This window comes from Ranitomeya variabilis, chromosome 8 (assembly GCF_051348905.1).
Source record: "Ranitomeya variabilis isolate aRanVar5 chromosome 8, aRanVar5.hap1, whole genome shotgun sequence".
In the NCBI taxonomy this organism is placed as follows: Eukaryota; Metazoa; Chordata; class Amphibia; order Anura; family Dendrobatidae; genus Ranitomeya; species Ranitomeya variabilis.
Genome location: NC_135239.1, coordinates 206,419,960 through 206,437,639, shown reverse-complemented (window position 1 = coordinate 206,437,639; position 17,680 = coordinate 206,419,960). Strand labels below are relative to the sequence as shown.

Here is a 17,680-nt window from a genome sequence, read left to right as displayed (position 1 = left end):
CAAAATGCAGAATGCCTTCTTGGGAAAACTACAACTCCCAGCATTTCCTTCGCAGTTTGTTGGTGTTTTATCCAGGTCTTGTGTTCTGGTCAATAAATGTGAAGGTTTTCTCATGTTTGGGAGCGCAGAATATCAGGAAGCTACTGGGTGTAGCATTGGGGCCCCTTAATTTATTTTAAAGGGTTTGTGTTACATAAAATAATTCTGCAGTAACTGTTTATTGCAGGTTTCTGAATATTCCCCCCCTTCAGCAGCGCTGGCACTGAGCACAGTGAGGATTTGCCTGGTGAATCCTTATAAAGCACCATTCCTGCACTGGGGGGATTCAGAAGGCTACAGTCCGTGACTGCTAACTTTTCACTTTAGACCGAACAACCCCTTTAAGTTCTTTAGTTTCATCTTTTTGTAACCATTATATTGGAGGAAACAGTAATTTTTTAAAAATAAATGGAGATAAATCCTTTCCCATAAGGTAAAAATAAGTCTCCAGTTCCCTAAGGGTATGTGTCCACGTTCAGGATTGCATCAGGATTTGGTCAAGATTTTACGTCGGTATTTGTAAGCCAAAACCAGGAGTGGGTGATAAATGCAGAAGTGGTGCATATGTTTCTATTATACTTTTCCTCTAATTGTTCCACTCCTGGTTTTGGCTTACAAATACTGATGGAAAATCCTGACCAAATCCTGATGCAATCCTGAACGTGGACACATACCCTAAGGCTGTGTGCAGACGTTCTGGATTTTTTTTTTGAATTTTTTTTTTGAATTTTTTTTTTTTTGCGATAAAAACGCTTTAAAATACGCATACATATGCATCCCATCAATTATAATGCATTCCCCAATTATTGTGCATATGTTGCGTTTTATTCCGCGGAAAAAACGCAGCATGTCCATTAATTTTGCAGATTTCCCACTATATTATTGCATCCCAGAACCTCCGGAAAAAAATGCGGGAAATGTGCAAAAAAAAAAAAACGCATGCAGATTTCTTGCAGAAAATGTCCGGTTTTGTTCAGGAAATTTCTGCAAGAAATCCTGACGTGTGCACATAGCTTAAGTGTGAAGTCACGTCTCACACTGCTGCAGCCAATCGCTTTGCTGATGTAGAGGGCATGAACTCTTGTGCTCAGTGATTAGCTGCAGTGGTGAAAGATCCCAGAGAAGAGGGATGGTGAGAACTTCTTGGCATTGTGTACACAAGGTATTTTTCAGGCAGATTGCCATAATAATCCTGAAAGTGCACCATAAAAAAATAATTCTTGCAAAGTAATGTCAAATCCAATTTGCTGGTGCAAGTTCTATTTTGTGTCATTTCTATTAACCACTTACGGTATGGAACCCATGAAGTGGTTAACAGAATTCATCATAGAGGAAGCCGCCCTCTCGCTATAAGTGACCGTATACTGTATAAATGGAAATCTGCTTCAAGAAAACGACCTTTGGCATTTTCCTAAAGTGTGTTTTACATGGAACCCCCCTTCCCCCGATTAGTTGTAGCCCCCGCACGTGTGAGGTCGCTGCATACAAGTTAACTGTAAGAGGCGGGCTCCAGTCCAGGTTTCACCGATTACGGATGTGACCAATGGGATCAGGTCCTGTGAATTGATTTGGATCAACTAGTTGGCACTTTTCTAAAAGTTGAAAACCCCTTTAAACACAATCTATGGGGCTGTGGTGCCCCTGTGCATTGTATATGCACCTGGTCACTAATCTAAATGCAATGAGCTGCAGTATAGGGCACACGTATTGTAGGGGTCTATTCAGTGGCGTAACTTCAAACTCATTGGCCCCGATGTGAAAGCCCCAACGGGGCCCCCAAATATTTAAAATCTTAAATAGCAATTGTCTTTTTCTATAGGCCAAAGGGACTTTTAGGGCCCCCTAGGCTCCAGGGCCCGGGAGCGATTGCAACCCCTGCACCTGTTGTAGTTACATCCCTGGTCTCTTGCTGTGCTGGGCATCAATGTTTGGTTAGATGGTGTCTGACCCTCCAAACCTCCCAGTGATCAAGATAATGATGGGGGTAATAGTAGTTCTCGCTAACGATTCAGTATCTATTACACCTGATGCAGGGTCTGAGAGTGAGGGGACAGTAGCCAAGAGGATCCCTTTATCGTGCCCCCTGATCTAGATAAAGGCCTATCAGTGGCCGGAGTGCTCCTTTAAAGGGAACCTGTCACCTGAATTTGGAAAGGGTGAATCAAACACCCGAAAACCCCGCCCATATGACCCAAAACTGGTCCCGCCAAAGTCAGGTGACAGGTTCCCTTTAATTGTTGGCTGCTAGGTTTTCCCACTTTAGACCCTTATTACATATCCGCAGGAAGGAGAAGACCTCCTTATCTCATAAAGTGATGGAAAACCACCATGATCTCCTACTACTTTATGACCCACAGGGGTCTGGCCTCTGGACCCTCACTAATTCTTTCAGCTCATTTTACTGCAGAGCAGCACTCATAGTTCTGCAGGAGACGGCTTCACAGACTGTGATCGCAACGCCGGGCACTATAACGGGGGCTACAGAGCTAAATGAGGTCTCATGAACCAGAAAACGCACAACCGTTGTTTTAGTTCGTTAGCAGGTGCCGCAAACGGCCTCTTTTTTGGAGCCTTCCTTCCCTGGCACGCTGCCTGATTCGTGGCTTCATCAAGCAAGAAAATAGAAAAACACAAGACGGTTAAATGTCGGTTTTTGGTTTCTTTGTAAACATGAATTGTGACGTAGAGCAGAACCATAAGGACGTCATGACAGCCGCCCAGTGGGAGTAGTAGTCGTGCAGTGGCTGGAGAGCACTAATCCAGGGGGATCATGTCCCCAGACACCTCAGGGGCTGTAGAGGACACATTGTATTTTGTGGACCCCCATCCTCCTTATGGCACAGTCGTTACATTGGGGAACAGCTGAGTTTTCTATTTATAATGGCCCCAAAGTGTCATAATGGCCAATCAAGTCCTGGGGGTAACGGTGTCACAGCGCGGTGGTTTCATGCTACGTGACACATGGCACAGCTGTGCGTGGGGTGTCGGCATGTCATGGTGAACCATAAACAATGCCCTGTCCCAGTTGTTGGCAGCAGCTGTTACTTCCTATGATGACAGCTGCTACAGCCCAAAACTACAGGGCACCACCATGCGCTCCGTGTATGGACCGGTCTATCCCAGGCTCATACAGACGAGTACTGACCACCACCATGGCCTCCATGTAAGTCAGGTCTATCCCAGGCTCATACAGACGAGTACTGACCACCACCATGGCCTCCGTGTATGTCAGGTCCATCCCACGCTCATACAGACGAGTACTGACCACCACCATGGCCTCCGTGTATGTCAGGTCCATCCCACGCTCATACAGACGAGTACTGACCACCACCATGGCCTCCGTGTATGTCAGGTCCATCCCAGGCTCATACAGACGAGTACTGACCACCACCATGGCCTCCGTGTGTCAGGTCCATCCCAGGCTCATACAGACCAGTTCTGACCACCACCATGGCCTCTGTATGTCAGGTCTATCCCAGGCTCAGACAAACGAGTACTGACCACCACCATGGCCTCCGTGTATGTCAGGTCCATCCCAGGCTCATACAGACGAGTACTGACCACCACCATGGCCTCCGTGCATGTCAGGTCCATCCCAGGCTCGCACAGACCAGTTCTGACCACCACCATGGCCTCCGTGTGTCAGGTCCATCCCAGGCTCATACAGACCAGTTCTGACCACCACCATGGCCTCTGTATGTCAGGTCTATCCCAGGCTCAGACAAACGAGTACTGACCACCACCATGGCTTCCGTGTATGTCAGGTCCATGCCAGGCTCATACAGACGAGTACTGACCACCACCATGGCCTCCGTGTGTCAGGTCCATCCCAGGCTCATACAGACGAGTACTGACCACCACCATGGCCTCTGTATGTCAGGTCCATCCCAGGCTCATACAGACGAGTACTGACCACCACACCATGGGCTTCGTGTATGGACCGGCCTATCCCAGGCCCGGACTGACCAGTTCTGACCACCACCTTGGCCTCCGTGTGTCAGGTCCATCCCAGGCTCATACAGACGAGTACTGACCACCACCATGGCCTCTGTATGTCAGGTCCATCCCAGGCTCATACAGACGAGTACTGACCACCACACCATGGGCTTTGTGTATGGACCGGCCTATCCCAGGCCCGGACTGACCAGTTCTGACCACCACCTTGGCCTCCATGTATGTCAGGTCCATTCCAGGCTCGGACAGACACGAGTACTGACCACCACCATGGGCTGTGTATGTCAGGTCTATCCCAGGCTCCCACAGACCAGTTCTGACCACCACCATGGCCTCCATGTATGGACCGGTCTATCCCAGGCTCATACAGATGAGTACTGACCACCACCATGGACTCCGTGTATATCAGGTCTATCCCAGGCTCGGACAGACGAGTACTGACCACCACCATGGCCTCCATGTATGGACCGGTCTATCCCAGGCTCGGACAGACACGAGTACTGACCACCACCATGGCCTCCATGTATGGACCGGTCTATCCCAAGCTCGGACAGACACGAGCTCTGAGCACCACCACGGGGTCAAAATCAAAGGTGGCTGCATACATGAGCCGCAGTATCCAGCGCAGCCATTATTATATGTAATGGAAAACAACAAAGACGGTCGGACCCCCCTATACCTCGGCCCCGTGGTGGGCGCAGGACACAGTGACGCAGACTGGACACGTTTCCATTAAAACTGGGGGAAGTTTATTGACACATTAAATAGAAAAAGACATTGTCCCATTTATAAAGAAACAATATTGCCGCTATTCATAAAGTGCTTCTAGAAACGACTCGAGACGATCGCACCGCACAGGAAGGACGGACACTCACTGCAATCAGCGTCGTCATTGTCCACCAAGTCATCGGGCCCCGAACAAGACGCCGCGGGAGCACCAGAAGATGGCCGGGGGGGGGGGGGGCGCCAGGCTTACAATGTGGCCACTTGCCCCGCTGGGCTCAGTGCTCACTGTGCTGGTGATGAAAAGGGGCGATATCCAAGACAACGTACCCCCGAATAATACACAACCCCGGGTCAGAGGGGGCCGCTGCTGTTGTGCCATAATATAGTAAGGACCAGAAAGCGTGGAGATCTGAGGCATTTCTGGATGTGATGATCGGACCCCCCACGTTCTTGTGCGAGCCCCAGCTGAGCACCTGAAGACCCCCGGCCTCATCCAACAGCCTCCAAGTGTAAACTCGACACCAGCGTAAATGAAAGGTTAACCCTTACCTGACCAGAAGTGTTACAACCTAATAAAGGCCTGGATACAAGACCAGACACGGCGGATCCTGAAAGCCCAAATGTGCCGCAGCTTTATGTAACAGGTGTAATGCAAGAGTGGAACTTCAGGGGGACACAATGTAACACACCAGTGGTCTCCAACTTCTTACAAACTTTCTCCTGGAGCAGTAGTGGTGCATCTGCCGGATGGTGACAGGTTGGGGGTCACTGCTGTGGACTTCAGGAGCTGGAACATAAGAACTTCCATAGACTTCAGAGCTGCACTCACTATTCTGCTGGTGCAGTCACTGTGTACATACATTACTGATCCTGAGTTACATCCTGTATTATACTCCAGAGCTGCACTCACTATTCTGCTGGTGCAGTCACTGTGTACATACATTACATTACTGATCCTGAGTTACATCCTGTATTATACCCCAGAGCTGCACTCACTATTCTGCTGCTGCAGTCACTGTGTACATACATTACATTACTGATCCTGAGTTACATCCTGTATTATACTCCAGAGCTGCACTCACTATTCTGCTGGTGCAGTCACTGTGTACATACATTACATTACTGATCCTGAGTTACATCCTGTATTATACCCCAGAGCTGCACTCACTATTCTGCTGGTGCAGAACGATGGCTCAGTGGTTAGCACTGCAGCCTTGCAGCGCTGGAGTCCTGGGTTCAAATCCCTCCAAGGACAACATCTGCAAGGAGTTTGTATGTTCTCCCAGTGTTTGTGTTTCCTCTCACATTGCAGACATACTGATAGAGAGTAAAGATAGTGAGCCCCAATGGGGACAGTGAAAATATTGTATGTAAAGCGCTGCGGAATATGATAGAGCTATATATGCAAAGTAAAAATAAATAATACAGGATGTAACTCAGGATCAGTAATGTAATGTATGTACACAGTGACCGTACCAGCAGAATAGTGAGTGCAGCTCTGGAGTATAATACAGGATGTAACTCAGGATCAGTAATGTAATGTATGTACACAGTGACCGTACCAGCAGAATAGTGAGTGCAGCTCTGGGGAATAATACAGGATGTAACTCAGGATCAGTAATGTAATGTATGTACACAGTGACTGCACCAGCAGAATAGTGAGTGCAGCTCTGGGGTATAATACAGGATGTAACTCAGGATCAGTAATGTAATGTATGTACACAGTGACTGCACCAGCAGAATAGTGAGTGCAGCTCTGGAGTATAATACAGGAGGTAACTCAGGATCAGTAATGTAATGTATGTACACAGTGACTGCACCAGCAGAATATTGAGTGCAGCTCTGGAATATAATACAGGATGTAACTCAGGATCAGTAATGTAATGTATGTACACAGTGACTGCACCAGCAGAATAGTGAGTGCAGCTCTGGAGTATAATACAGGAGGTAACTCAGGATCAGTAATGTAATGTATGTACACAGTGACTGCACCAGCAGAATATTGAGTGCAGCTCTGGAATATAATACAGGATGTAACTCAGGATCAGTAATGTAATGTATGGACACAGTGACTGCACCAGCAGAATAGTGAGTGCAGCTCTGAAGTATAATACAGGATGTAACTCAGGATCAGTAATGTAATGTATGTACACAGTGACTGCACCAGCAGAATAGTGAGTGCAGCTCTGGGGGATAATACAGGCTAAGCATAGTTGCTCACCCTTTGCTGCAGATGTTACATGCAGTGCCTGTGCTCATACATTCTGTTACTTATCTTGTGCAGTTTTGGGGGCGCTGACCCCCGCACAGGATGCTCCGTGCACATTAGTACAGTTCCTCGGGATCGGTCCATTATTCTTCATCTCTAAGGTGCTGACACTTTGTATCGGGGACGTCGGTGCAGTCCTGCAGGGAGTCGGTGTTGTGGGACATCGCAGTAGACCATCCCCCCCCCCATACAGCACAGTATTGGGGGGATTACACATACAGACCCCCGTCTCCGCTTCTGGACCACACTGCAGAGATGAATATCATCTCCGATAGAGAACACACAAAAAAAAAAATAAACTTCACATTTTTCGAGCTCATGCAGCGTCACCAGTACACAGAGCTGCGGCTCCGATAGGATCTGCCCCCAATAATGACATGACCCCCCCACCCCAATATAAAAGCAGTTCTGACATTACATTTAGTGTAGAAAGGGTTAAGCAGCGATGTCCGGGACAGCCGACAACTTGAGCAGGTTCCTTCCTGACAACCTGGGGAAACATCACAATACAGCACAACATGTGGACCCCTAAAAACACGACGAGCGACCACAACCGGAACTAAGGGGGAACCAGTGTAAAAGGCGCGGAGGACGGAAAAAACGGTAGAACCATTAACCCCTCGTGAGCACAGCAGGGGGCGGTGCTGCGCACTTACTCCCCCCCCCCCCATGCCAGGCCAAGAAGTGGCTCCAAAGGGGCCGATCCGGGTATCGGGGTCACGAAGAACCACGGGGGCAAATGTAGAGCGTAAGATATAGGGGCCCCCAGAGAAATTTATAGTACTGGGGTCTATAAGGAGAGGGGCGTCCACTGCACTCCGAGAAGCCCCCTGGAAATGAGGGGTAGGACAGGAGTTAACCCCTGCAGGACTGTACGGGACTGTACGGGGAGGAAGGACAGGAGTTAACCCCTGCAGGACTGTACGGGGAGGAAGGACAGGAGTTAACCCCTGCAGGACTGTACGGGGGGCAGGACAGGAGTTAACCCCTGCAGGACTGTACGGGGGGCAGGACAGGAGTTAACCCCTGCAGGACTGTACGGGGGGCAGGACAGGAGTTAACCCCTGCAGGACTGTACGGGGGGCAGGACAGGAGTTAAACCCTGCAGGACTGTACGGGGGGGGGGCAGGACAGGAGTTAACCCCTGCAGGACTGTACGGGGAGGAAGGTCAGGAGCTAACCCCTGCAGGATGGTACAGGGAGGAGGGACAAGAGTTAACCCCTGCAGGACTGTACGGGGAGGAAGGTCAGGAGCTAACCCCTGCAGGATGGTACAGGGAGGAGGGACAAGTGTTAACCCCTGCAGGACTGTACGGGGGGGGGGGGGGGGGCAGGACAAGAGTTAACCCCTGCAGGACTGTACGGGGGGGAGACGGGACAGGAATTAACCCCTGCAGGACTGCACGGGGGGGGGGGGAGGAGGAGGACAGGAGTTAACCCCTGCAGGACTGTACGGGGAGGAAGGGCAGGAGTTAACCCCTGCAGGACTGCACTGTGTACCTCTTTCTAGAGAATTGTGGAGGTAAAATTTACAATACTGGATATTAACCCTTGAAGGGTTTCAGACCGTACCACCAATAGAGGGGATGGGGGTAATACTGGACGCAGCATTGGTGGAATAGATATTTGGAGCTTCCGATAGACACGAGAGTAATCGCTGCGTTCATTGATGGCAGCCGCTCGTCGGCCGATCACATCTCCCGGGCGGTCACTATTTGGGGGCTTCTGGGTGCTGGTATGGGGGTCCCTCCACTTTGGGGGCTTCTGGGTGCTGGTATGGGGGTCCCTCCACTTTGGGGGCTTCTGGGTGCTGGTATGGGGGTCCCTCCGCTTTGGGGGCTTCTGGGTGCTGGTATGGGGGTCCCTCCGCTTTGGGGGCTTCTGGGTGCTAGTATGGGGGTCCCTCTGCTTTGGGGGCTTCCGGGTGGCGGTGTGGGGGTCCCTCCGCTTTGGGGGCCTCCGGGTGCTAGTATGGGGGTCCCTCCGCTTTGGGGGCTTCTGGGTGCTGGTATGGGGGTCCCTCCACTTTGGGGGCTTCTGGGTGCCGGTATGGGGGTCCCTCCGCTTTGGGGGCTTCTGGGTGCTGGTATGGGGGTCCCTCCGCTTTGGGGGCTTCTGGGTGCCGGTATGGGGGTTCCTCCGCTTTGGGGGCTTCTGGGTGCCGGTATGGGGGTCCCTCCACTTTGGGGGCTTCTGGGTGCCGGTATGGGGGTCCCTCCGCTCCCGGGGTCTCACTTCTTGGAGCTCTGCGTCTTCTTGGGCAGCAGCACGGCCTGGATGTTGGGCAGGACGCCCCCCTGGGCGATGGTCACCCCTCCCAGCAGCTTGTTCAGCTCCTCGTCGTTGCGGATCGCCAGCTGCAGGTGCCGCGGGATGATGCGCGTCTTCTTGTTGTCCCGGGCCGCGTTCCCCGCCAGCTCCAGGATCTCCGCGGACAGGTACTCCAGCACGGCGGCCAGGTACACGGGGGCGCCGGCCCCCACCCGCTCGGCGTAATTCCCCTTCCGGAGCAGCCGGTGGACGCGGCCTACTGGAAACTGCAGCCCGGCCCTGGAGGAGCGGGACTTGGCCTTGGCCCGGGCCTTACCGCCGGATTTCCCTCGTCCTGACATGTTCACACCTGCAGCAGGAGACAGAAGAACCGTTAGCGCCACCTCCAGGGAGCAGCGCCGGGCGCGGGGGCCGGGTATATAACGTACCGTGGTAGGTACTCGTTACACGGGATCACCTGCGGGAGCTCTGCCCTCCGCCACAGCCAGCGCCGCACTGACGCCAAGCCCCGCCCACTCCGGCCTAGTGTACAGCGCTCAAGACTCTGATTGGCTAGTATCTCAGCGCTCCCTCCTTTCAGTGGACACTCTGTCATTCTCGATTTCCATGGACACGCCCCTCCCGAGTCTCCGCGTTCTGTTGTCTGATGGAACGTTCCAATTGACATCGTGCGCGGATCTGAGCGATCTGATTGGTGGAAAAGATTCTAAACGATATTGTTTACTGCTAAGGCTAAAAAACAGTCTACCCATGGCTAATTATTGGTAACCAAGTGTCGTTACATCTATAGCTCTTCCTCCATGATGAACCCTTTAATTATGAGTGCAACAACTACTAGAACCCATCAGAAATGACATTTACTGGAAAGCTGTAATCAGGGTCCCCCATGGAGTGAATAAAGGTGATGGGCAGGGGACATCAAAAGCAGAGAGGGCCCTTAATTTCCAATATTTTACCATATTTGTCTCTGATCTTACCAGGCCGAGAGCAGTCCTGATCCTGACAGTGAGATGGAAAACTGCTTCCCAGACTAAAAATCAGTGACATCACAGCTGCTCAGGTGATGTCACAGCTGCTCAGGTGATGTCACAGCTGCTCAGGTGATGTCACAGCTGCTCAGGTGATGTCACAGCTGATTTGATGGGTGGCAGCCATAGACCTCATTTTGGGGTCCCTCGAAAACAAACCTTAGATCTAATATGAAGAAATACTTCGTTTTAGGGGCCCCAGACTGCCCTGATCACAGGCCCCTTTACAACCATTATCTTTACACAGAAGGTCAGGTCTTTGCTCCTCATCAGATGTGAAAACTGATGAATGCTGGGTTAAGGGGGTGTAGAGAATTTACAATTAAAGGGGCATAGTACATCCTTAGTTTTATAAATTCTTTGCGTCATGTTAACTACAGGCCAATCAGTAGAGAGGAGATCCCACGATGCAGTGCGGTATACCACTAAATGATCTTTATACGCTGCAGCCCCGTAATCATGAGAGGTCCAGTGGGCGGGAACAAACCAACCTCAGTGCCCGCCCTGAACTCGCTAACCCGACCCCTCCCATCCAACCACCAAGAGCACTGTATAAAGATCCTTACTAGAGGTAGGGAGCAGGGAATGGACAGGTAGGAACCCAATTAGGAGGCATATAATGTGCAGGCAGCAGATGACAGGTTCCCTTTAAATTGACAGCAGAGGGCGGAGTATGTCTTCAGCCAATCACAATTATCCAGCTGAATGTTCAGTCCCTCTTTAGACTCTTCTCTCGGCCTCCGCCTGTATTGTGTATGTGAAGAATATCTAATGATCACCACAGATCCGGCTCTTATCAACTAAACTCAAGATATTTATTTTATTACATTTTTATTTATTAAACCATTTAATTCAACTGTTGACACTTTTTAATTATTTTCTCACGAGACCAATATAAGATCAGAAATAAAAATTCTGTGTCTTTTCTATCAGAATTGTATATACACCTGAGCCTTTGGGGTCAAACAATATTAAAAGCTGATCCCTGAAATGCCAGTAGACTATTAGGAGCATCCAAAAAAGCATAAATAAAACCTTCCATCATGAAAAGAATATGACCAAAATGATACTTAGTCACGGGAATACACACCTTAAGTATCAAAGACTGAAAACTATCTGTATATCCGATTGGAAAGGACATGAGGGCGGAGCATGTGCAGTCTGCTCTGCACCAATCAACATTACCGAAAACAATTCCTGTGCTGCTGATTGGTCGAAGGCCGCTCACAATTTTCTACCCACATGTCCTTTCTAGCTGGATTCAGGCACCAACAATGTAGAAAGTGGAGCAAAAACATGGACAGAACCTCAGTAACAAAGTGTATAAAACAACGAGTAAACAAGGCAATGCTGCAACGGTGCAGTCTGGATGTGCTGGGGTTTGTAGTGCCCAGGCTATGTTATTTCCTCGGCCTCTTAGGTGACGGCTCCCCTTCTTTCTTTAGCCACTGATGCATTAACCCCGCACTTGTCTTCTTGGGTGAAAAAGCGAGCTGAGAAAGTTTAGCCGGCGGTTTAACCCCTTCTGGTTCCTCTTTCTTCGGAGACTTATTTTGTAGCCATGCCAACATGTTCTTACTGCTGGCGCTCAGAGCAGGCTCCTGGTAGAATATACAGGTAGGGATATTAATGTAGAGCAGGCAGGAAAAGGATTCTCCATCATGATCATCATCCTGGACTGGATCCTGTCATTTTTTTTTTTTTTTTACCGTCGCCGCCATCTTTGTACTCCAATGTGGCCTCCATAGTGGAGAGTCATTATTACTATATACTACAGTAGATCGTGCAAACAATCGCAGGTTCAAGTCTATATTTTTTTCAAGTCGAACATTTTTAAAAGTATAAAAAAATAATCTCTTTTTCCTAACTAAAAGTAAAAAAACAAGGATATTTGGTATTACCATGGCTGTAAAAGATGTAAACCTACACAGTAAACTAGTAAATGTCTAAAAAAATAAATAAATAAAAAATAAAATTGAACAGTCGCTTCACCTCCACCCTTCACAAAGGTAACAGAAGTGAAAATAATAAATCATAAAATGTTCAGTTTTATTTCCCTTTTTTTCTTGTGGGGGGGAAAGTGACTGTCCGAATGAAAAAAAAATAAATATAAATAATAATAATAATAATAATAATAAATATATATATATATATAAATAATCTTTTTTTTTTTTTTACTTACAGACATGGTAGCCCCAAGTATCCTTGCTTTTCTTATTTATATAAAACCTACAATCCGCAAATCAGACAAAAAAAAATAAAAAAAGCCCTCACGCTGCATAACACAATTGCATTTTTCTTCTCCGTCTACATTGACCCGCTGTCGGGAAGGGGATAAGCCCCATTTTGCAGACTTGCCTTTTTCTTCTGCAGGATGATGGGAGTGATGCATTCAGGGCTGTTGTTCCGAGAGTTGTTCACGATGGTGGACACCGGGTGGTGAGTGATGTTTTCGATGGGCTGTATAAGTTTCAGCGCTTCCTTGGCAGGAACCTCTCCAAAGTCCAGCCATTTTTGGATCTCCTCATCACCGTCCAGAATCGCCGGCATCCTGTCAGGCGAGAGAGGAGAAAGATGTCTTAATAACAGGAGCAGAATTGTGACCGAGGGAAGACGTCCCATCGGCTTCTGGCCATCACACGGGGGTCTCGGCCGGGATCTGTAGATGTGACGGGACCACTCATCTCCTGCGAGGCCAAGGAACCCTTTAAAGTTCATATAAGATTGTTCTGCGCTGATTTCTGTAGTGTAAGTAAACGTGAAATAAGAATAATCTCAGTCTAGAAAAGAAAAATAGAAGCGGCGGCCGGTGTGTGCAGGAAGAGACACTTTCCGCTTCGCCAGCTCTGAGTCAATAAGAAACCAGTCAGCAGAGGCGCGATACAGAGCGATCAGAGGTCGGCACTTTCACTAGTTACACTATCACAAACGATATGACCTGAAGACGAACTGATGGGGGAACAGAAGACACAGGGTTAAGAGGGTTTAAGCATGGGGCTGATCAGCTGTCATATCAGCCCTGTGCCTGGAAATACAGAAGAACTACACAGGTCACGCCAGCAGATCATGCAACTTTTCTGTGACTTGCTTTAAAGTCTATGCGGGCAGTCGACTTGCTTCAAAGTCTATGCGGGCAGTCGACTTGCTTCAAAGTCTATGCGGGCAGTCGACTTGCTTTAAAGTCTATGCGGGCAGTCGACTTGCTTTAAAGTCTATGCGGGCAGTCGACTTGCTTTAAAGTCTATGCGGGCAGTCGACTTGCTTTAAAGTCTATGCGGGCAGTCGACTTGCTTTAAAGTCTATGCGGGCAGTCGACTTGCTTTAAAGTCTATGCGGGCAGTCGACTTGCTTTAAAGTCTATGCGGGCAGTCGACTTGCTTTAAAGTCTATGCGGGCAGTCGACTTGCTTTAAAGTCTATGCGGGCAGTCGACTTGCTTTAAAGTCTATGCGGGCAGTCGACTTGCTTTAAAGTCTATGCGGGCAGTCGACTTGCTTTAAAGTCTATGTCGGAAGTTGCAACCAGAAACGCAACAGTGTTGAATTCTTTTTTTTGCAGTGGTCGCATCACAGTCCATCTCTGCCACGTATGATCATTACATGCCACACTACAATGCGGCACAGCAATCTTTATGCCTAGAAAGAAAACCCAAAATCTTGATTTTGTGGGATCTGCAGAATGAGCCTCCTTTAATGTAAAGAATGAGAAGGTTCCAGTCTTCCACCGTTAGTAAAAAAACAAGCAAACAAAAAAATGCCCACATGTGTACAGTCACCTGTCCGCTGAAATCAATGGGAGACACAGGAGTGAGACACAGGAGGTGCCACAGATAAGGGAGGCTTTTACTTACCGGTCATGAATCCAGTTCATACTTTTGGAGGAGTCCACTGTGATAATAGTGTAAGAATAAAGAGGGTCTCTGCCTCCTGCAGGGGGGTCCCAGCAGTCAAACAGTCCGGCCATTGTGAGCAGCCTCTGACCCCCTCCATCGGGACCGTCCTTAGTGTCTTCATACTGGAGAGAAATAATACAAAATCCAATACAGATTTACGTATAATCCCCAAAACGTAAATAGCGTTCAGATTAATGACAGCAAGCAGAGATCCTGCAGGCAGGAGGTGTATGTCATGATATAAATATTAGCTTTTCTTTGCTGGCACCTGTTCAGATTTGACCTGAGGGAAGTATATAAAGTACGGCTGCTTCTCCCCATCCTGCCGTCTCCACTCATAGAATCCGTCCGCCAGAACCACACATCTCCGGCCTTTAAAAAACGGCCCCTGGGGGAAAGAAGAGGCCATATCTTTAGGAGGCACAGCTGACACCCCCAATCATTTGAGCCACCTCCCCCCGGAGCAATCTGTGGGTGGTCTCTGGAATCCCACTTGCCTTGTACAGCGTCTTCTCGCACATGGTGTCGCTGCGGCAGTTGTTGGTGCTATACTGCATTTTCGATGGGTCGGATTCGGTGAACCAGGAGGGGATAAGACCCCAGCGCATGGCGGCGAGGACTCGCTCCGAAGAGTCAGCATCCTGGCGGCAGAAAAGAGAAGGCTTGGAAGGATTTTGACGATCGTAGTTTTCAAGATCTCTGCTTGCTGTCAGTACCCATTCTGGTCACTGGTGTTACAGGGCAAGTCATACAGGAGACCCGGAAAAGGTGTAGAAAAAAAAAAAAGTTTCCATTCACTGTCCACAAGCAGAGATCTTATAAACTGCAGGAATATGAACAATATATGTGATATATATCTGCAAAACCAAAACCATTTGCAGACTGGTTTATTTCGTTTTTTATTGTAGATGCTCGGAAACAATCAAATGTGCAAAATGCAAGAATTTGGGGGGTTTGAGGGAAGATTAAGTGGCCGGAGTCCACCTGATAAGATGATTGCAGGTGGTCCTGCTGCCCCTTCAGGGGTCATGATGCCCCCGATCTACGCAATGATTGGGGTCCTACATTAAATGATAGCGCCCCCTCCTGACCTCTGCAGACCCCCCAGCTGTACAGTCCCGTTACCTTCTGAAAATGCTTCATGGACAGGAGGACGGGGCTGTTGGACTGGGGGCTTTTATTGTACGAGGGGCGGTAATTCTCGGCGTCGCCGTCCCTCCATTGCGGACACTTTCTTTGCTCTTGTTTGTCTTTGTATTCGCAGGCTTTACTGACGGCCTCCGGGCCCAGCGTGCAGGCTGTGCGGCCACACATCTCGGGTTCGGTTCTGAAAAAGAGACACTACAGGGGCTCGCCACCATTGAGGACAATTATTAATGGGGGCATAGGTTTTGATTTTTGCCCCGCTCGCCTTCTACAGCCTCGGAGTTGCTCTTGTCTATTGCTGGCGGCTGCAGAATGAGTAAACTGGGAATCCCTCAGCGAGCTCACACTTGTTCCACCTTTATCCGTCTTTTTCTGAGCTCCTCGCAGCTGTTTTATGATCAAACACCACAAAGTCGAATGTGCAGAGAATCAGAGATCCTGTGATTGAAAAACAGGGCAAAAAAAGTCTAAAAGAAAATTCTCCAAAACTTCTGCAACTTTCTGGCATAAAATGTTTGTTTTTTTCATTTCGGCGCCATCTTCAGCGCCTCTGCTTGCTGACAGTAGTGTGGTCATTCTTATACAAGTAGAGACCCGCAGCCCTCGCAGCTGAGGGTTTGTTACAATTGCATCCAGTATTTATAATCCTCTGGGAGCCCCAGTCCAGACTGATACATTGTAACAAACTATCAGCACAGAAAAGAGACGCGTTCTCACAGGGGATTAGACGCAACTGTGACGAACCTCCAGCTGTGAAACGCATCAGTGGAGTAAATGAACAAGTTTCCAGCCACTGACAGCAAACAGGGATCCTGAAAACAGACGCGGAAACATATCAGCGCTCCACACACCGAGAGGCAGCGCGGAATATATATATTAAAGGTGCAAATTGTCAGAAAACAAAATTTACTTATTTTTTTTGTAAATGGTGCCAAAATAAAAATAAATAAAAGTGAAAAGCTGCTACTTTCACTTTAAGTCTAAAACCTCCTGGGAGCGATGTGAAACCCACAAGAGCCGCTGTCTGGAGGTTTCAGGAGCGACAGCAGGTTACAGGGCGCCTGGAGTTACATGCTGGGACTTGTGGTTCCAAGCACATTATTATTAATAATAGTAACATGTAATGTAGTGGTCAGGAAACTACAACTCCCAGCATGCCCGGGCGGCCACAAGCTGTAAAGGCATGCTGGGAATTGTAGTTTCCTGACAAAGCAGCAGGGCAGCGCTGTGAGGAAAATGTGCAGGTTACATCATTACTGACCGGTAATAAGCAGCTACTGGACACCGGGACTGAACACACAACCACCGGGACAACGGGCGGGAGTGTGAGGGCTGCGGGCAGGAGGAGGAGCAGCCGCTTACATAACTGGTCACCTGACCTACAGCGAAGGGGCGTGGCCACAGAATGACTGACAGCTCGCACACCAGGGCACTAGCAGTATGCTTTCCGGCTGTCGTGATTCTTTGTCTTACCAATGCTGGGACTTCTAGTTCCATACTAGAATGTCTATCATAGAAGCTACAATGTTTGTCTCTCATAGGCTGCTGCGTACCTGCAACTCCTCTCATCATGGCAGGATGGGAGCTGTAGTCTCACAACTGTTGGAAAGTTTTCATGGTAGAAGTAGCGGTGCGGCTGTACCGGAGTCTGCACCCCAATAACAAGGACACCTTTGTGGTAGAGATCGGATGTCCCAGTCATAAGGAGTCATGCAGAAGTTCTATACAAATCAGGCAGGAAGTGCACTGGGGGCGTGTCAGAGGCAGATCAGGTGCAGTGACACGCCCCCAGTGCACTTCCTGCCTGATTTGCATAGAAGTTCACTAAATTGTATTGGTCTGCATAAGATGCATCGTATACAAGCTGTCCATAATATGGAAATAATCTGCGTCTGACTGCCGGATGTGTCTTATATCAATGCATCCAACAACCGCAGCTGGGGCGCCGCTGATCTTCTCATCCCTTTCAGGCGCCGCTGATCTTTTCCTCATCCCTTCCAGGCGCCGCTGATCTTCTCATCCCTTTCAGGCGCCGCTGATCTTTTCCTCATCCCTTCCAGGCGCCGCTGATCTCATCCCTTCCAGGTGCTGATCTTTTCCTCATCCCTTCCAGGCGCCTCAAATCTTTTCCTGATCCCTTCCAGGCGCCGCTGATCTTTTCCTGATCCCTTCCAGGCGCTGATCTTTTCCTCATCCCTTCCAGGCGCCGATCTTTTCCTCATCCCTTCCAGGCGCCACTGATCTTTTCCTCATCCCTTCCAGGCGCCGCTAATCTTTTCCTGATCCCTTCCAGTCGCCGCTGATCTTTTCCTGATCCCTTCCAGGCGCCGCTGATCTCATCCCTTCCAGGCGCCGA

At 49.1% G+C, this 17,680-nt stretch overlaps 2 protein-coding genes across 3 annotated transcripts; both read right to left on the bottom strand.

Moving 5' to 3' along the window:
• Positions 1-8,382: 8,382 nt before the first annotated feature.
• On the bottom strand, positions 8,383-9,842 carry LOC143787626 (histone H2A type 2-B). The gene is made up of 2 exons (XM_077276537.1): positions 9,688-9,842; positions 8,383-9,608 (listed from the first exon to the last, which is right to left on the bottom strand). The coding sequence occupies exon 2, from the start codon at positions 9,598-9,600 to the stop codon at positions 9,220-9,222; it is 381 nt and encodes a 126-aa protein (XP_077132652.1). The 5' UTR covers positions 9,601-9,608; positions 9,688-9,842; the 3' UTR covers positions 8,383-9,219.
• Positions 9,843-11,080: 1,238 nt separating this feature from the next.
• Positions 11,081-16,741, bottom strand: HMCES (5-hydroxymethylcytosine binding, ES cell specific). Of its 2 annotated transcripts, XM_077276524.1 has the most exons (8): positions 16,586-16,710; positions 15,590-15,762; positions 15,304-15,505; positions 14,676-14,819; positions 14,447-14,566; positions 14,137-14,300; positions 12,646-12,838; positions 11,081-11,888 (listed from the first exon to the last, which is right to left on the bottom strand). In XM_077276524.1, the coding sequence occupies exons 3-8, from the start codon at positions 15,490-15,492 to the stop codon at positions 11,688-11,690; spliced, it is 1,011 nt and encodes a 336-aa protein (XP_077132639.1). In that variant the 5' UTR covers positions 15,493-15,505; positions 15,590-15,762; positions 16,586-16,710; the 3' UTR covers positions 11,081-11,687. The 2 variants fall into 2 exon arrangements, with proteins under 2 accessions (XP_077132639.1, XP_077132638.1); XM_077276523.1 differs by lacking the exon at positions 15,590-15,762 and having other exon boundaries at positions 16,586-16,741.
• Between the last annotated feature and the right edge of the window lie 939 nt (positions 16,742-17,680).

Coding starts and splice junctions, on each gene's coding strand:
- LOC143787626 (XM_077276537.1), bottom strand. CDS start 9,600: ATGTCAGGACGAGGGAAATCCGGCGGTAAGGCCCGGGCCAAGGCCAAG.
- HMCES (XM_077276523.1), bottom strand. CDS start 15,492: ATGTGTGGCCGCACAGCCTGCACGCTGGGCCCGGAGGCCGTCAGTAAA. Junction 14,567..14,675: donor GCGAGAAGACGCTGTACAAG/GCAAGTGGGATT, acceptor TCTTTCCCCCAG/GGGCCGTTTTTTAAAGGCCG. Junction 11,889..12,645: donor TCATCCTGCAGAAGAAAAAG/GCAAGTCTGCAA, acceptor ATATTCTACCAG/GAGCCTGCTCTGAGCGCCAG.